The following is an 18,891-nucleotide window of genomic DNA, read 5'->3' on the forward strand; positions in this document are numbered from 1 at the left end:
GGACTTTGGCCCATCATATTGTTCCTGGGGGTCCCCTGTCCTTCAGGAGTGGCTTTTGGGGGAATTCAGTGGGATCTTGGAGGCAGGAACGTTCCATGCTTCTAACACAAATGCTTCTGCCAGCAGAAAGTGACCAAGGCAAACAAAGTAGGGGGCTCCTCCAAATGCCAGAACGAAATACCAGGAGTGAAAACCACACGCAGAGGAAATAAACTAAACAGCACAATAAATAACTAGAAAATTAGTTAATTAAAGTGATAGTGTATCAGTGAAAGTGCAACAAACTCTATAAACAAGAATATCACATGACATGCATAAAAGATTCCAACAAAAACGGAACATCCAAAGAACGCTACCCAAGCACCCGACATGCAGGGCTGGTAGGTGATCTGATGTTTTGTAGAAAAACCTCCTTGGGGGCGAACCACGGATCCACCAAGAAAATACAAGTGAATAGTAAACACTCTTACAGCACCATGATTCACTCACATAGAAATGGCTCGGCTGCTTGGGAAGTGTTCTTTGGACGTCCCGTTTTTGTTGGTACCACCTGCAACTGATAAAATGAGTCATCAAAAAAGATGATCAGATTTATGATTTGTTTAGCTGTGGAGACTTACCTGTTGGACGATCTCCCGGTGGAATTTCTTCTGTACCATCTTATGATATAATTGTTTTGTATACGGCTTGGAATCTTCTATGCATGTCATGTGGTATTGATGTGATATTCTTGTTTATTGGTGTTTATAGAGTTTATGGCACTTTCACTGATACGCTATCACTTCAATTAACTAATTTTCTAGTTATTTATTGTGCTGTTTAGTTTATTTCCTCTGCGTGTGGTTTCCATTCCTGGTATTTGGTTCTGGCAGAAGGTGACCACCAGATCCACCCCATGGCTTAAGAATGCTTAACGCCATAACCTGTCTGTGTGATATTTCCAAGTAGTGGTTTGCAAGCAGCTTGCTGGGGGTCATCAGGCTGTTACATCTTTAGATGCCGTCCACTGCTGCCTTGTGGTGATTGGTGGGCCCCGGTGTGCCCAATGAGAATCTCCCTCTCCCCCCCCCCTTGAACAGTCGACCAACTTGCCCTTTTGCCATCTGCTCTGGAGGTCTCCTCAGGTTGAAGAAGGGTTCGTCACAGGGCAACGGGGAGGGGAGATGTCGCTGTTGCCTGAGCCCTCTTGGACTTGTCAGACTAGCTGACAGGTGAAATCTTAGAAAAAAATGGTTAGTTGTGTGGACCCTAAAGTGTTTAAAAAAACACATGCGCACACAACCCAGTAATACCTTTTATTAGGGGCAACCAAATGACACATAACTGAGGCTTTCTGCACATGCAATTTATTCCTACTTTTCTTAGCAGTCAGTCTATTAGCACGGAATTACGTTGAGCACAGATGTACTGCACATACTCCTTCCTTCTGCATTTTTCCAGTTGCTATGTTGGTTTCTTTTCTTCCTTTAAAAAACCCAGGATTGTCCAGCCGGGGTGCTGTCGTCATTGATGGAATCACAGCACCAGCCCCTCCCTTCTTTGCTCGCTTCCTTGTTGCTCACATGCTAGAAGAGAGAGGCTCGGCATGTGCACACATGAGAACCACCATATTGTGCCTATGGAAAAATGCCCTCCACTCAAAAGGTTTATCCCAATATTTGGACATTTGGAGCTGCGAACTGATTTTTTAAAAATTCTCCTGTTAACAAACAGCAGGCAAATGGAGAGGAGTCCATTGCGTTCAAGCAGGCAGTACTTGCTGTTTAGTCATGTAAATGTCTTTAGCGGGCTGAGAACAATGAAGTGGGCCAGTGGGGCCACTCTTCAACAGCGTCCACTAGAATCAAAATTGACAATAAATTCTCCCAACCATAAAAAAAATCAAATTCTGATAAAAGATAAACATAGTAAAGGTGGGAAGAATGCTGGATGTCAAGTCTTAAAAAAACAACAACAAGACTTGCCTGCATGCTTAACTTTTGCAAGGAAAAAAATCTTTCCTTCTGTAGGAGGACAGGGAGAGTCGGGGCTTGCCAAGAGAGCCAGGCGGGGAGGCCAGGCGGGGAGGCCAGGCGGCCGTCAAGAGCAACGAGCACACTCTGTCCTGTGCCCTCTAAGAAGGCAAGGAAGCAAATGGCTATAGCAAAAAAAATATATGTTTTCCGGGGCAGAGAAAGAAAAAGGTACCAGTTGGTACAAGTGTGCAGGGAGAGCAATGGTCACTCCTTTGCTTGCTCCTTTTTAGCAATTTAGTGACTTAAAAAAAATTCTTGAACATTTGCAGACACAAGGGATAAAAATTCCTCATTCTGGTGGCTGTGGACTATGGCCTCGCCCCGCAGTCATAGTCCAGTCAGTGGAAACTGGGCAGGAATCAGCAAAAGCACAGGAAGCATTTTACATGCAGGGAAACCTAAAGAATGGGGGTAAAAGTGCTCCTGAAAGAATCAGAAAAAAGCGAATGGCTCCAGAGAACGTGCAGAAGACGGGATGAAGCAAAGCTGTGAGGGGCCAGGACCAGAGCGGTAATGCTGTGCAGAAACCCCCCAGTGTGCGAGGTTTCAGGTTTGCTCGAACTTTTCATTAACTTGGATGTTACAAAAAAACATATTTTTTTTATGTTACTGTTCTTTGAAACTTTTTTTTCCACGGATGAGTCAGAAATTTGAGTGGAGGGGTGACTTCCAAAGAGACAAAACAAATTGTTGCAAGGTGTGCTTCTGTATGAAAAGCTTAGAAAAGTAATTTTTTCCCATTCAGTACTTAGATTGCCTCTGGGCTCAGGTTCAGAAGCTGAAGAAAGACCGCTGGCAGGAAAGGCACATCCCGCGGCCCTATCTGGCCTTTGACAACGTGTTGTGTGAAGCTCTGCAGCACAACCTGCCTCCCTTCACTCCGCCACCACACACGGAAGATTCCGTCTACCCGATGCCAAGAGTGATCTTTCGAATGTTTGACTACACTGATGATCCCGAGGTGAGCTGTGGGAAGGGGACTGGATTTGTCTGCGTTAGCTTATTTGCCCCGATCGATATAATCAAGCAGCTGACGAATCCTTTATTGCAAGGAGAGGCTGCCTTGAAAAACTAAGGCCCAGCGTGGGATGTATCCATCGCCTTGTTCCCTTTGGAGCAGGCCACCCTGCATGGCACAGAGTCTCCTGTCCACCAGTATACGGATAGGGGCATCGCAGAGGGAGCAAGGATGCCGTGTGATGTCCTGGTGCAGCCAAGCTGCTGCCGGTAGGTCTGCAGCAGCAGGGGCTCTCGTGGGTGAGTCCCATGGAGAATGTCCAGTCCTGCTCTAGAGAACTTCTTCAGGGGGAGGCAGGTGCAGTGCCCTGAGTGCGAGGGATTGCAGTCGAGCGTCCTCCTGACGCCCTCAGGTGGGAACGCCCCCTGCAGCCCACATGTGAGCACTGCTGCAGGCACTGGGGGATTTTGGAGGCATCTCTGCTGCTCAGGAGTGCAAAACTGTCCCTGACCGAGCAAAGAGGGCCGTGCGGTTTCTGGAAGCAATATTAATTAATTTGGTTACCATGCATGAGAAACGGAGAGGACAAAATAGATCATCTTGAATGGCAGAATGACATGTGCGTCCCATTTTAACCCAGAAAAAAGACACATTGAAGCAAACTGTAGTTGAGGACAACCACAGGGTTAGAAGCCTTCATAGCTGAGGATCCCAGATTTTGTCATCTTTCTATCTGAAAGTATTTTGCAGTTTGCTTTGTGTAAAACTGCTTGAGATCCAAGGAGCAGCTTCAGTTCTTGCAAAGGACATAACAGTTGTCAGGCAGAGAGTTTGGTTTCTTTGAGTAGTATTCCTTGCTTTCAAAGGCAGCTGGCCGTGTGGCATAGAGAGTTGCTGTTCAAAGAAAAAACAATCTTAAGCCTCCTTGTTCTCAAAAAGTAGCTCCTGGGTGGTTTAATCCCATTTTCTGTTTTTAAATAGCAACAAAACTCACTGTGGTGTACACATTTTTCAGTATGTTCAAAAGACTTGGCAAATATTTAAATTCCCATGTACAGCACATTGTTGGAAGTGTTGCCAGAGCTCTAATGACGGTAGCGCAATCAGACTTTGCCGTTCGGTCCCGGTGATTCAAGATGACGTTGAGGCTGTGCTGCTCACCTCCTCTGAATTCTTTCAACCAGGGTCCGGTTATGCCTGGCAGTCATTCTGTTGAGAGGTTTGTGATAGAAGAAAATCTCCACTGCATCATCAAATCGCACTGGAAGGAGAGAAAGACGTGGTAAGGGATCTCTTCATACGGGACAAAGAACGGGAAGCCAAGCCAAGCTGTTTCTTGAGCCGTGTTTCAAAGTGTGCACCTCTGAAGTTGGACCAGAAAAGCTACCGCTAAGTTTAAAGCCTGCAGTTAATATTTTCTGTTGGCTCTACAGCCAAGAAAAGTTTAGAGGGAATGCTTCTGTTGCATATGCATTTTTGGGGGGGGGATTGCAATCTTCAGGTTTCTAAAATATTCATAGTGTAAAATAGTCCTACAATTCACTGGTGTTCAGTTCAGGCCTCTCATGGTGAAACATGTCCTGTGTTGCTGGAGCTGGGAGCGGAGAGGACTTTTAAGGCCAAGAATAAATGTTTTAAAACATTTGGGGAGAAATGCCTTCTGATGCTGGAAGTCCAAACGGAGAATCTGGAATACAGCTCCTTCCCCCCTAGAGAGCGCAAAGCCTTGTGGGTGGGACCCTCTCTTTTAGAGTCAAGGTAGACAAGGTCTATGAATTGCTCTCCCAAACATGTTTTTATTTCTTGATAATGGTTTTTGACATGCACGCGTGTGCGTGTGTGTGTGCGTATCAAGAGCCTGGGAAAGAAGACCCTAACCTTCCCTCCCCAGCACTATTTTCCATCTTCATGTCCCCTGTGTGTTTCATGGAGCACAGAGAACAGCAGTGTTATGCCTCATGTATAAAGTATATAACTAAAAGCACTTTTCACACTTTCTAGCTGGGCTCTTGTGTATTTGCATTCTCAGTCACATGTCTGTCTGTCTGTGTGTCTGTAGTGCTGCCCAGCTACTGAGCTACCCTGGGAATAACAAGATTCCTCTCAACTACCACATCGTCGAGGTATATGTTTTATTTACCACAAGCAGTACTAGAATACTTGATGACTTTTGTAATAGACTTCAGTAAATCATCCATCTATCCAGTAACGATAATGTTTTGATTGGCATGTTACTCTAAAACTTACCATGCAAACCTGTGCAGAATTGCTTCAGTCTAAGGCCCCTGAAGTCTGTATTCTTCTTATTTGTATCTCCTCTTGCGTTCTTGAGTGAGGGTTAAAAGATAACTAAAGAGATTACTTAGTTTTCAACAGTATAGGTTGTATGGTGAGTTTGGGGTGAAGTGCAGAGCTGTGGATTTTGAACGTTAATAAAATAAAATCCAAACTTGGTTGAAATGCTTCTAAAGTATTTGCACAGGCCTTTAAGATTCAAGATTTTAGTGCCTAGAATTCTCATTGAAGGCCTAGGGAGATCGACACAATCTGTGTGTGGAGTTGGCTCCCAGATCCTGGCAAGCCACCAGTTTCAAGATGAATCTATGTTCAGTTGTGGAAATTACACAAATTTGGCAGGAGGAATCTCGGCGGTGTTTCTTACGCAGATGGCTTCCTATTCCCACTAATAATCATGATGTGCTAAAAACTAGGTGTACACAAAAGGAAAACAAATATATCTGGCAAACTGCTTACTCGGATAGTAGCAATTCTAACTTGAAGAATGCTGTAAGGAGGAGATCTTCTTTGATCTTATGAAATAGCAAGGCCAAACATGCCACGTTCCTGCTTGGTATACACCAACCTTCAAAGAGACTCCAAGATGACCAAATTGCTCCACAGGGGTCTTCCAGTGTATAACTGTGTCAGTGGCAAGGCAAGTTTTCCCATGCAGATAAGATGGTTGTCGCCTTGGTTTAATACTGCCTGGTGATTTCCCTTTGTTGCAATGTCTTTTAAGGGCTGCTTTGGTTGGTTCCATGACAGGTATGTTTATAGTGCCACTGGCTCTAACTCTTGCATGACGTACGTGCACAAATACGCAGTGTTTTATGTAGTACAGAAAGGGAGCCCTTCCACAAAGAAAGAGAACAAAGTCTCCATTGCATTGAAAGAGTTATCAGGCATAGGTTAACAATACATGTACAGGATGTAAGCACTAAAGCCAGCAGCCTGCAGACCACATGCATTTCAACCTCTCTGTTGCACCTCCTCCTTCCCAGGTGATCTTTGCTGAGCTGTTTCAGCTTCCTGTCCCTCCACACACAGAGGTCATGTACACAACGCTTCTTATCGAACTCTGTAAACTTCAACCTGGCTCGTTGCCCCAAGTTGTATCCTTCCTTCTGAAAGTCTCTCATCCCCGTTAATTTGTTACTTTTGTAGGAAGCAAGTGGTGTAGCAGTTGCTGTTTCATTCTGCTGAGTACAGGAAGGGACCACGCAGTCTCTTGGGCAAGGTTATATAATAATGCTGGCAAATACCCATTCCGGATGTTGAAGGTTGCCCTGTTCTTGCTTTGCTTTCTTCTTGCTTGCGTCAGGGGATTCTTTGATTCCAACCACGGTGGCTTATTTTGCAGAAAGTTCCACCTTACTACTGTCCTTGTAAAGTTATGCTTGGATTATCTCTTGCTGTTCCAAATAGGAGTCGACTGAACTTATAAGAAAGAATGGGGCTGAAGCCGAAGTTGGTAATTAACGTGTGGAGTTTTCTTAATTATCCATTGGTAATTTGCCCAATCACCAATTTAACTGGAAAAAATGTGTAATGGATAAACAGGACTGCACTTTACTTTAGATTCCCTGGCCATATTATTGAAAACCTCAGTTATTGGGAGGGGGTGGTTATTCAGACAGAGACGTGTGTTACAACCGAATATGGTTTGTCTTCTGTAGTGAAGGGTGGGGTTAGAGGATGTGTGTGAGAGTCCAAGATCAGGTTTGGGGTTCTCCCTGAGATGCAGCACCTGAACAGGCTCCAAGATACTATGGAGACATGCCTTTCTATTGACTTTATCCTCGGTACCATGAAAAGTAAATCCAGAGGAGTTAGCCGTGTTAGTCTGTAGTAGCAAAATCAAAAAGATTTTGATTCTCGAAAGCTTACGCTACAATAAAATTGGTTAGTCTTAAAGGTGCTACTGGACTCTTTATGAAAAGTAAATTGACTGTAGATTCAGCTACTTTATGGCATCTCTAAAAAGGAAGCTTAAACGTTCTTGCATTTGTTCCTGTTCTCTTACTTGTTGCCGGAAGAATAATGTGGAAGCTGAATTCTACAAAGCAGGTCCAATAAAAGATACTGCCTTGCTTCTTTTGTATCTTGAGGTTGAGACAAAAGTCCTAAGAGTCATTTTTAGCAGCTGGATACACAGAGGGTTTGGGGGGGGGCACATATCCCCTCTTCCAAGAAAAAAACGAAAAAGACTTATTAAGACTTGTTCCACTTGATACCTTAACTGAAAATCTGCAGCTGGCCCAAGCCACAGAAATGTTGTACATGCGCTTGGATACAATGAATACAACATGCATAGATAGGTAAGTAAATGTACTCACTTTTCTGAGGAGGTGATAAAGCAGCCACCTTCCCTTGATTTGAACTGGACCATTGGCGTTTGGTTTTCAAAAGCTGTTTCATTGACCCATTTTTGTTTTATACCGTAAGGAGATTCTCAGAGACCTCTCTTGGCAATGAGTTAGAAACGGCAGTGTGGCACAAAATATGACTTGGTTTAGAAGTTAATAGGGTGGGACAGAATTAAGGAATTGCCCTGTGAATCGCTATGGGTCAGACACTGAGAAAGTACTGGAAATTGATTTTTGTTCTCCATTTAAGGTTCATCAATTGGTTTTCCCACCATTTGAGTAATTTTCAGTTCCGTTGGAGTTGGGAAGATTGGTAAGTTATCACTTCTAGCCGACTATCAACTTGTTTTACATCCTGTTGTGCCCTAAAATTTATTATTATTCTTAGCTCCTTCTGAGGTGTTTTTCTCTTGGGTGCTATTTTCCAGTACGTTCCAAAATTGATGATGATGATGATGATGATGATTTTTTGTAAAAAAAAATTAACTCACTTTAAAAATGTCTTCCTTTTGGAGCAGATTATTTGGGAATAATTTTGCAGTTTGTGGCATTATAAATGGTAATTCAGTATTAACTTCCTGTCCTACTGGTGCTGCTATGGAGCTTAATGCACAAGAAAGATACTTGTTGGAAGTGCACAAGTGGATTAATAGTAATTGTGTAATTTTGTTGTTGCTGTTTCAATAATAGGTCAGACTGCCTTTCCGAGGACCTCGAGAAGCCCAGACCTAAATTTGTAAGAGAAGTACTAGAAAAATGCATGAGGTGAGCAAAGTTTCAGAATTGCAAAGGGGATAGTGCTTAGGATACAGCCAGGCAGAACGAAAGATGTACCGAAATGCAATCAAACTTTGGAAAATACTCTCTCTGTTTCTATTCTGGTTCTACTGTGTTCCTGTGCTCCATCTTCCCTGCACGTGCTCAGTGACTTCCACATTGATGCAAATCATTGCGTACTTGTTGCATATGAATTGGCAAGCTACAGTTTGCACTTGGTGTTCAGACCATGATTACAGTTTGCAGACCAGCTTCATCCATGGTTTCCAATCCTGATTTGGAGGACCGAGTGCCAGCCGTAGGTTGCCAGTTCAGGTACAATAGCAAGCAGTGGTTTGTGTTAAAAGTGGAAGTCTCTTACTGACTTGAAGCGTGTGCGTGGGAGAGGAAGAAGAGCTCAGGCACCTGGTTCATCCACCTAATGTTAGACTGTGGCTTCGCACTCCTTCCAGATGAAGCAGCTGCTTGAGCCAACCACACAATCTTGCCTGCTACCACAACAACAGAATATTCATCCCAGTGTGAGCAAAGCAAATTCTGTTCCAGTCTGTGGAAATAACTTCCCCATAAATAGATTTATCATCTAAATGTGAAGAAGGAAACATGCTTATACTGTAACCAGTGGCTGTTGAACACAAACATCCTTTGCAAAGGACATTGCCTGGTTTTTAGTATATAAGAACTACAAGCTTTTCTTTCTAAAAGGTTTCTAGGCTTCAGGCCTGCGATAAGAGTTTTGAAAGTGTGGCTGATTTGCAGTCTGGCTCAAGAAGTAGACAGATTTTTTTAAGTAGGGGAGCCCTATAATTTTTTTAGCTGGCATCCCAACCTGGAAATGTCCAGCATTGACCAGGAAAATGTTGTCCTGACTCATGTTCTGTGTATTCTGTGCTTGGCATCTGATTGAAAAGTCACTTGTCCACCTCCCATAAAGTCTTCCTCTTTTTTTTTTTCCAGGCTGTCCTACCATCAGCGAATAGTAGATATTGTTCCTGCCACTTTTTCAGTCCTAATTCCTGCAAATCCAACATGTATTTATAAATACGGAGATGAAAGTAACAGTATGTATGCTGTCTGTGTGGTTTCTTTAAAAGAAAAAATAGCTTCTGAGAGAACTGTCTGCTATCGTTTGAGATGCCAACTTGCATCGCCCTTGAGGGGGAAAGCAGGGCTTTGCAGAATCAGTTTGCTGAAAGTCTGTGTAGTGTAGCTGCTCAGAGACTCATGGGCATTCGTACACCAGTTTGTCCATTGAATTCTTGGGTCTTTATAAGAGCTGTTCTCTCTGGCTACCACATGGGAGTCATTCTTATGTGTCTTGCAGGGCTGCCTTAAGGGATATGGTTGGGGATAGTGTCTGACTAAGACTGGAGAGACCCTCATGAGCAATAAAGCTCAGTAGATGAACTTGGAGCAGTTGCTGTTTTTTCACAGTCCTGTGAGGATAATATGATTTAGAAGGGGTATAAAAATTAGCAAAAAGATGCAGTTTTACTGCAGTTTGTTCTTTTGGTGTGGTGGGGTGGTTAAGAGCGGCACCCCACTCCTCCTCCTGAAGCCAGCTGGGTGACCTTGGGTCAGTCACAGCTCTCACAGAGCTCTCTCAGCCCCACCCACCTCACAGGGGGATTGTTGTTGTGGGGGTGATAATAGCATACTTCGTAAACTGCTCTGAGTGGGCATTAAGTTACCCTGAAGGGAAATACATAAATCAAATGTTGTTGTTGTTGTTGTTGTTGTTGTTGTTGTTGTTATTTTAGGATCTTAGGGAATCTGGCAGGGGGAGGTGACCGAGCAGCTGCTTTCCTAGCGGCTGGAGTTCATTTGGTCCCACAGCTTTAAAATGTTTTAATGTGATGCAGGGGTTCACCCGTGGATGCGTAGCCACCTTGCGGCGCACCTACCCTGATGTGTAGACTCCGTGTGCTGCTAATGTGTAACTTTTAAAATGCAGGTCCAGGCGGAATGGGGAGGGTGAATATTGGCTTGTCCTGGAAGTCTGCAGCACTTTCCAGAAAAGGAACTTGATGGGTAATTTCACAGTATTTCCTTTACAAAATAATTGTGCTGAATTTCTAACATCAATAATTTGTCGTCTTTATGTGTAGAGTCTCTTCCTGGATACAATGTTGCGCTCTGTTTAAACATCGCCATTAAAAATAAAGCCAGCAATGATGAAATCTTCACCATTCTGAAGGACGTGCCCAACCCGAATCAGGATGACGATGATGGTGAGGGTTTTTAATCGCTACAAGTAATGCAGGCCGTCAGGATACGAAGTTACTTCTGTGAATTGTTAGTTACAATATTTCATTCAAACGTCGTATGGGCCAGGGTGTCAAGAGATTCTCCAGAGTTGCATTTGAGCTAGTCTAAATCCCTCTGGGGATTATTTTCACGATTCCTTGGATACTGGCCCAAAATGGATTGTTCTAAATTGCTTATTTAAATGAGCACGCAGAAAGCATGAGCTTAAAAGAGCCTGCTTGGAAATTCTTACTTTCTAATGATTGATAGTCATTTGGAGTCATGAGAGCTGCTGCAGCATCGTGGTTAAGTGGCTGGGCTCCAAGCCAACATTCTGCTGGTTCTACTCCCACTATTGAGGCCGTGACTGGGTGGTTGAAACAGAGTAGACTGAAGCTAAATCCCACGAAGACGGAGGTCCTGTACTTGAGCCGTGGGTGATTGGATTCGGGACTCCGGCTCCCGACCCTCGATGGGGTGCCAATAGCTCCCGTTCCGAGGGTTAGGAACTTGAGGGTGATCCTGGATGTGTCCCTGACAGTGGAGGCCCAGGTGGCGGCAGTTGTCAGGTCTTCCTTTTTCCATCTCCAACAGACCAGGCAGCTTGTCCCTTATCTTTCGACCCACGACTTAACTACAGTAATCCATGCAATGGTCACCTCTAGACTAGACTACTGTAACTCGCTCTATGCAGGGCTTCCTTTGAGTCTGGTCCAGAGGTTACAGCTGGTTCAAAATGCAGCTGCACGTGTTATTACTTGGGTGCCAGTTGGAACGCACACAACATCTTTACGACGTCAGCTGCATTGGCTGCCAGTGGAATACCGGGTCAGATTCAAGGTTTTGGTGCTAACGTATAAAGCCCTAAACAGACTGGGGACCTGCATATCTCCGGGACCGCCTCTCCTCATATATGCCCCAGAGGACACTTTGATCATCAGACAATCAACAATTGGTGGTTCCTGGCCCCAGGGAGGCCCACCTGGCCTCAACCAGAGCCAGGGCCTTTTTGGTTTCGTTGTCCTTCCACTAGGCCTGTAAGACAGAGATGTTCCCAGGGCCGGAGCCACCATTGAGGAGGTGAGACGGGCGCCGTGGCACCAGAGGCGTGCTCCATGGAGCTGGCGTGCCTGGCCTGCAGCTGGCCAGCCCTGCGCCGCCGCCGCCGCCACCACACACACACACCCCGGCTGGGCGCAGCAGCTGCAGGCCAGGCACGGCAGGTGGCCGGGGCAGCGTGTGGAGCACGGGCAGCCTCCTCGCGCTACCCCAGCCACCCGCCAGCCAGTGGCCCCGGCTTTGCTGCGTGATGACGTCATCACGTGATGACGTCATCACGTGATGACGTCGTCATGCAGTCTGGGTGCGCGTGCGCATGAGAGGGTGGCCGCAGGCGCCAGAAACCCCTGGCGCTGGTGGTGGATGTTCCGCCAGGCGTATTGTTGAGGCCGGGCCTGGCCTTTGGCAGCCATGTGGGGGGGGGGGAGTTGAATGAATGCGTAACTCCCCCGTACTAGATGTTTTTACCACCACTCTGTTTTAGAACTGTTGTAATTGATTGAGGGTAAGTGGTGGCTGCCCTCTTGATACCTTTTTAAATTATTTATATGTGAACTGTAATTTGAATTTTTATGAATTGTAAATCCTTGTCATATTGCTGATTATGTTTTTAACTGATGTAATCCACCCTGAGCTCGTTCGCGGGGAGGGCGGAATAGAAATATAATGAAATAAATAAATAAAACTCTGCAGATGGCCTTGGGTGAGCCCCTCCTCTCAGCTGCAGCTCCTCTGCTGTGTTGCGGTGATAATAACAACACTGACTTTGTTCACCGCTCTTGAGTGGGGCACTTAACTGTCCAGAAGAGCGGGATGTAAGCACATGGTTATTGTTGCGTTTTTTAAAATATACCTTGAAAATGGGTTATTAACATAGCTTTAGCCTGAACACATTCTTATCAGCCATGAATGCTTACTGAGCTCCGTTTGGCTAGAAGGGTTGGGTTTTTTTTTCCTTAAACCCTCTTGGACTTCCGAAGCCGCCATCGCCTTGGCCGATATTTCAGATGAATCTGCTGGAGGGGAGCGGCATCTAAACTGCTACCGCTTAACCATCATTATGACAAGAGAGTTGCATTTTTTAAAAAAAGCTTTGGTGGGTGAAAAAATGGCCCATGATTTCATAAGACTTGAATCAAAGATGTATGGGAAGTACTGATGCAGATGGAACTCCCCCCCCCCTTCCAGATGAAGGCTTCTCCTTCAATCCTCTGAAGATAGAAGTATTCGTCCAGACGCTGCTTCATTTAGCTGCCAAGTCATGCAGTCACTCCTTCAGTGCTCTGGGAAAGTGAGTATTATCTGTACGTCTTTTATAAGCCACTGTGCCCCGGTGTATGTAGTGGTTAGGGTGTCGGACTAGGATCTGGAGATCCAGGTTTCTCCCTCTGCTCTGCCATGGAAGCTCACTGGGAAGTCGCACTCATTCAGCTGAACCTACTTCACAGGATAAAATGGAAGAGAGCAGTGTGAGCCATTCTGGGTCCCTGTTGGGGAGAAAGATGGGGTATAAACAAAATAATCGGTGTTAATCTGCTTAATTTCATGATGAGGCAGACAGGAAATGACATGCAAGCATATTTAAGAGAGAGCTTGATTTTCAGTATTTTGAATAAGCATGCATTACCCATTTGTTTTCACCGTACAGTTTACAAGACAATAGGCAACGGGCTGCTGAGGCCCTGCCAGGTATCTCCTTGGGGCTTTCTGCATAGCCCTCAGTCTTAAGGATCTTCCCCGCCTCTGTGCCTCTCAGCCATTTCCTCCTAAGATGAGACATGAGCCCAGGGCTCTTAACCCCCCCCCCGCCCCCGCTCTAATATGAACGTCAGCTGAGGGTCATGCCTGAGCCAGTCCGTGGGCGAAATGGGAAAGGGCTTAAGTGTATCCAGGGAGGGTTGACTAAGAGGAGCCCTTTGCATGTGCGTTGGCAGGGAGGTGAAAAGCAACTGGTGCTGCTGACCCTTGTTAAAACAATCAGTTGTGGACTGTGCGAAGCCACACCGTCTCTGGTGTTGGAATCCAAGGTGGTTGTTGCAAGGCTGGGGTAGGGTTAGGGTGAACGAGGAGAAGCTAGATGGGCACGTCTTGGGTTTTTCTTTCTGCAAAATGGCCGTGAAAGAGTTTGTTGCTCAATAATGCTGTATATTCATAATTAATAGAACATGAAATAACTAATATTATTCACTGTGGACTTACGTGAGGGTCCTGCGTTTTATGCTTAATGGGGAATAGCATGTTGTACACTTGCCAAAACAGTAAATTGCGGTGGCTTCCACTTCTGAAAGTTTGGTGAACTGAGCCTGCTTGTGGGGAGAGCAGGTTATACATTTATTGAAATAAATCAATCCACGTATGGGAATGAAAAGGTTTTTGACTCTGCTCCTCCTCGCTCCGGCTTGCTTCTTCCTGCCTCTCAGCTGCATTTGTAAGGCAGCACTGCTGAGCTGACTCTGCCTGTGACCGCTGGGCAGGTTTGTGGCAGAGGAGAAAGATGCGCCCAGGCCACTTCTTCTTGCTGGCTTCCGGCAGAGAGCAGGTGTCGAGTCCTTTGCTGAGGGGCTGGCCGTGCTCTTGGGGTTGCCCCTTCCCATTCCAGGCAGGTGGAAATGGGAGTTGTCAAATGCTCTGGGGAGACTTCGGGCAGCCTGGGCTGACCAAGAAGGTGCTTTGCTTCCCAGCTGCTCCTTGTGTGGTCTTTGATCTTGGTTTTTCCTGTTTTGATAAGATTTCGTGAGGTCTTCAAAACGTTGGCAGAAAGTGATGAAGGGAAACTCCACGTCCTCCGAGTTATGTATGAAGTATGGAAGAATCATCCACAAGTAAGTTATTCAAATACTTCAACATTTATTTTTTTTCCCCCGTTTCTCTTGTTTTCTTCTTCTTGACCACTCAGTATCCAACTTCCCCGTCCTTTTCCATTTCAGGCTCTGCTTTGATGGAACATAAGCCATGAACTTGATTGCTTGATAAATCTTGACTCGTTGACATGTTTGGGCTAAAAAAATATCCATGTTATACACAAAGTAGGAACAGAAAATAATGGCTTTCTGTGCAGCACTTTTGAGAATCCAAAGCCCCTTCAGATATGTGTTCTCTCGGTAGTTCTTACAATAATCATGTAAACTAGGTCAGTACTACTATTCCCGTAGCATAATGTTTCCCGGACTTTTGATGATGATATTAAGCACTTCAGATAATTTACAATAACTAAGAATGAGCCCTGCCTCTGGGCTTAGAATCTGTACTACAGTATTAACACCAGGGGCACAGTCCTTTCAGAATCAAAATTGGCAACCAAATTTAAATCGAAAGAAAGTACACACCTTGTCTTGACCAGCTCCCAAACCAGTACAGTCTTTCTTTGCACCGTTCCCCAGTAAGCCATTCATTCTTGCCTCCCAGGTGTCCCACCCTCCCCTCTGCTCACTTGGAATGGGAATTGATAATCAGTGCTGGCATCGCAGGTGGTGGCTTAGTTTGTACAAGGCCACGTCACCTCTTTTCATGGCACACTGGTGTGGTTTGGGGCACAGTTACAGAATCACCCCTATGCACAGTCTGGCGCGAATTTAAACATTTATAACACTCTGTGGGTCAGTGTGCGCACACCACAGAAGCCACCTTTGAGATTTCCAAAAATTAATTCTCAATTACATGGATTTGTTGGTGGCCAGTATTAGGTGTCAGTTGTTTCCTTGCACATCTTGCCTGTTTTCTGAATAGGCACTCCTGCATTTGCAAGTACTTTCAAAAGGGCAACATGTAAATTGAGCTTTAGTGCGTCTTCAGGGGTTATATTCTCTCCTAAGAAGAGATCTGGACCAGGACTCAGGCTTCTTGGGGGACAGGAGGTGCACAAGCGAAGGGGGGGGGGGGTCTCACTTTCAGAAAGGGGTGTCCCTTGACCCTTAGGAATTAAACTCCCTGGATTGAGGAAGGCATGTGGTAGTATTAAGTATTTCCTGTCAAGATATATAACAGAAAAATGTGGCCTAGGCAAAAACAAGATTGTCCAGTCACAGTGAATCTTTTAGCTCACTGATGCTCAGTCTGTGTGCTAAGATGCCAGTCCAAGAGCAGATTGTCCTCCTGCAGTGGAGGCTGCCCTTCGCAGTTCTAAATGATCTCACTGCTCCAGCCTCGTTTTCCTCTAGCCTGCTCCAGTGAAGGTGACCCTGCCACTTCACACTATTGGTTGTGATTGCAGAGTTCTCCCTTAGAAAGGTCCTTAGAATGTCTCCCAGAGGGGAAACATTTTGAACAGTGTGTTTCAGAAGCGCAGGGGGAAGACTCCAAAACCGGGGGGGGGGGGGGGTCGGTTATTCTTCCTCTGCTTTTATACATATTGGATAATTAACTTTCCGTGCACTTTAGCAGCTGTTTGCAAGTGGGTTTTCCTGTTTCACATAGGAAGATCCAATTATAAACTATCACTAAAGTGCATTATCCGACATATGTGAAAGCAACTTTGGACACTACCTCCCCCCCTTTTGTGTGGCATAAGAGGGCAGCCTCTAGATTCTATTGGGTGGGAGGCGTCAGGATCGAAAGGGGGGCTTCTTCCTCCCTCTCGATCCGTTGTTTTCTCCTGGTAGAGCTGCCACCATCTCAAATGAAAAAGGCTTTTCCCTAAACCAGCTGTTGGGGGACCTGATGAGCCTCTGAGATGGTGCAGAAGTCTAGTAGGTGAGGTGACTGAGCAGAAGGCCCATGAGTGAGAGACGTTGGAACAGCTTAACTTAACCCGCCATCTTGACCCTCCATCTTCCCAGAACCAAGGGGGGGGGAGTTCCCTCCCCTAAACCCAGCCCCCCTCTCAGTGGCCATGGCTAGGCTGGCCTCTGGTCACATAGGCACATGCAGGCCACGAACCCAGTTTTATGCTTGTACCAAAAGGCTAAAACAACATATATTTATTTATCCAAAGGTGGTCGGTTACATGAACACCTGAAGGAGAGGTGCCAGCCAAGTTGACCAAACAGGGTTTTAATTGCCCTGCCAGCTCTCTCAGCTGGATTTTATAAAAAAAATTGTCTATGCTTGATCACAACATGGGATGCTATATCTGCTGGAAATTTTGAAAATGCAGTGTTGACTTGTGCCTAAATTGTTACCGCTCGAGGTATGGGGAGGACGGGGCAGCCAAACAACCACCAGAAGTGGCGTCCTGTGTTGTCTTGGCCGTGGCTATAAAAAGCAATCTGCCTCTAAAAAACTGGTCTTCCATTCCTGTAATGCAGATGATCGCAGTACTGGTAGATAAGATGATTCGGACTCAAATTGTGGATTGTGCTGCAGTAGCAAACTGGATTTTCTCTTCAGAACTGGCTCATGACTTCACTAGGTAACTAAACTTTTATCACCTCTTTCATCTGTATTGCCACTGCCTTTCAATAAAGCTGTTGAGCATGCCGTTTGAAATCATTCAGTGTCTTGAAAGTGTGGTATGGATGTAGGGTTTGGAATGACAAAATAGTTGTTTGGGATGAATTAACAATCTTTCACCTTTGAGAAAACGTCACCAAAAGTTCTGTCTTCAGTTTCCCCCACCCCCGTCATTCGCTAGCTTCTATTTACTCTTGTGTGAAGTGGCCTTTTAATTATAGGAGAGATCTAGTAACAATGCAGGCGGATTACCCCTAATTCACAGGGCCCTGCATCTTGCATTTTCTAATTCACTCTGGAAGAAAGTGTAACATTATGCATATGTTGGCCAGTACTTCCTTTGTTGCTGTTTTTCTTCTGATAGGTTTTATATCTGGGAAATCCTACACTCTACAATCCGCAAGATGAACAAGCATGTGATAATGATCCAGAAAGAGCTAGAAGAGGCCAAAGCAAGACTAGCCAAGCAGCACAAACGTGTAGGTAACATTTAGAGGGAGGGGGCTGGGGCTCAGTGGTAGAGCATCTGCTCAGCGTGTCGATGGTCCCAAGTTCAGTCCCCGGCATCTCCAGTTACGAGGATCCACGGAGTAGGTGATGTGAAAGATCTTTGCCTGAGGACTGGGTGCCAGTCTGTGTAGGCAGCGCTGATCTTGATGGATCAGTGGTCTGATACAGTATAGGGCAGTTTCAAGTGTTCATTTCCTTGTGATTGTGGAAAGAGATCCTGCTTGAAGGTGAAATGTATATAAAGAGAAGCAATTGCCAGCATCACAGGCATCAAAACATAAGAGTGGCTCTTTGTCTGGATCAGACCAGGGCCTGCCTGGCCCTGCGTTCATTTTCTGACACTGACCAGCCAGGAAGTGCCTTGGGGAAGTTCACAGGTGGGAACCCGTATGAGCTGCGGTTGTGGATTCCATGAACTCTGCACATTGTGAGTAATGTATCTTCACAACTGCTTTGTCTGGTAGGGAGAAGCAGGGCTCCTTAATGGAGCATAATTGTGAGATCCAACCTATGCTCTTAGAACCTGGGAGCATACAAGATCAAACTACTCACTTGTGCTATATGGGGCTCAGTTGGTTTTTTATGGAAAATCCTGGGAGTAAGTCCTGAAATCTGACTCCAGTTGACTTCAAACTCTAGGAAAAAAGCTTGGGCAGGCCTGGCAAGAGTGTGCAACTGCTTGCTAATCATCTGTGGAAATACTTGTCCTGCCACATACCACAAGAAATATAGCCAGGAACTAAGCCCAAGTTGTTGTTTTTTTTAAAAAAATGATCTTTGTGATGGTCCGTCTCAGCGTGCCCATGCTTAGCCCATTACCCTTTAACCCTCACTCCAGCGAGACAGTGATGACGATGACGATGATGACGACCGTAGCAGTGACCGGGAAGATGGGCCCCTGGAAGAACAGATCGAGCGTTTGCAAGAAAAAGTAGAGTCAGCTCAAAGTGAGCAAAAGAACCTCTTCCTCGTAATATTCCAGGTAAAGGCTGAAGCGTTTGCTCTCTGATGGAGGGATGGTGTTTTAGTCTTGGGAATGAGCAGGGAACTGCCTGGGATTTGAACCTTGCTGTAGCAAAACTCTAGATTAGAAAGTGTTTCTCAGTCTTTGATAGAAATAAAAATAGGGATTCCATGCCTTTTGGGACACAAGATTCCTTGAATTTCCAGAATGCTGGTCTTCCTGACCGTATTATCCCGAACTTCATTCAGAGATAGATCCAGAGGAGTTAGCCGTTAGTCTGTAGCAGCAAAATAGAAAAGGGTCCAGTAGCACCTTTAAGACTCACCA

The 18,891-nt window shown here is 45.4% G+C and overlaps 1 protein-coding gene across 2 annotated transcripts in view; it reads left to right on the forward strand.

The window, feature by feature from the left end:
- NCBP1 (nuclear cap binding protein subunit 1) overlaps positions 1 to 18,891 on the forward strand; it is a 34,222-nt gene that overhangs the window by 12,372 nt on the left and 2,959 nt on the right. For both annotated transcript variants that reach the window (XM_054986760.1, XM_054986761.1), the window contains 14 exons: positions 2,761 to 2,976; positions 4,158 to 4,255; positions 5,033 to 5,096; positions 6,255 to 6,365; positions 7,507 to 7,571; positions 7,870 to 7,932; positions 8,310 to 8,384; positions 9,354 to 9,457; positions 10,505 to 10,627; positions 12,891 to 12,993; positions 14,431 to 14,524; positions 16,946 to 17,049; positions 17,455 to 17,569; positions 18,439 to 18,582. In XM_054986760.1, the coding sequence (XP_054842735.1) occupies positions 2,761 to 2,976; positions 4,158 to 4,255; positions 5,033 to 5,096; positions 6,255 to 6,365; positions 7,507 to 7,571; positions 7,870 to 7,932; positions 8,310 to 8,384; positions 9,354 to 9,457; positions 10,505 to 10,627; positions 12,891 to 12,993; positions 14,431 to 14,524; positions 16,946 to 17,049; positions 17,455 to 17,569; positions 18,439 to 18,582 (1,479 nt within the window). The remainder of the gene's footprint in view (positions 1 to 2,760; positions 2,977 to 4,157; positions 4,256 to 5,032; positions 5,097 to 6,254; positions 6,366 to 7,506; positions 7,572 to 7,869; positions 7,933 to 8,309; positions 8,385 to 9,353; positions 9,458 to 10,504; positions 10,628 to 12,890; positions 12,994 to 14,430; positions 14,525 to 16,945; positions 17,050 to 17,454; positions 17,570 to 18,438; positions 18,583 to 18,891) is intronic.

This window comes from Eublepharis macularius, chromosome 8 (genome assembly GCF_028583425.1).
Source record: "Eublepharis macularius isolate TG4126 chromosome 8, MPM_Emac_v1.0, whole genome shotgun sequence".
NCBI classification, from domain to species: Eukaryota; Metazoa; Chordata; class Lepidosauria; order Squamata; family Eublepharidae; genus Eublepharis; species Eublepharis macularius.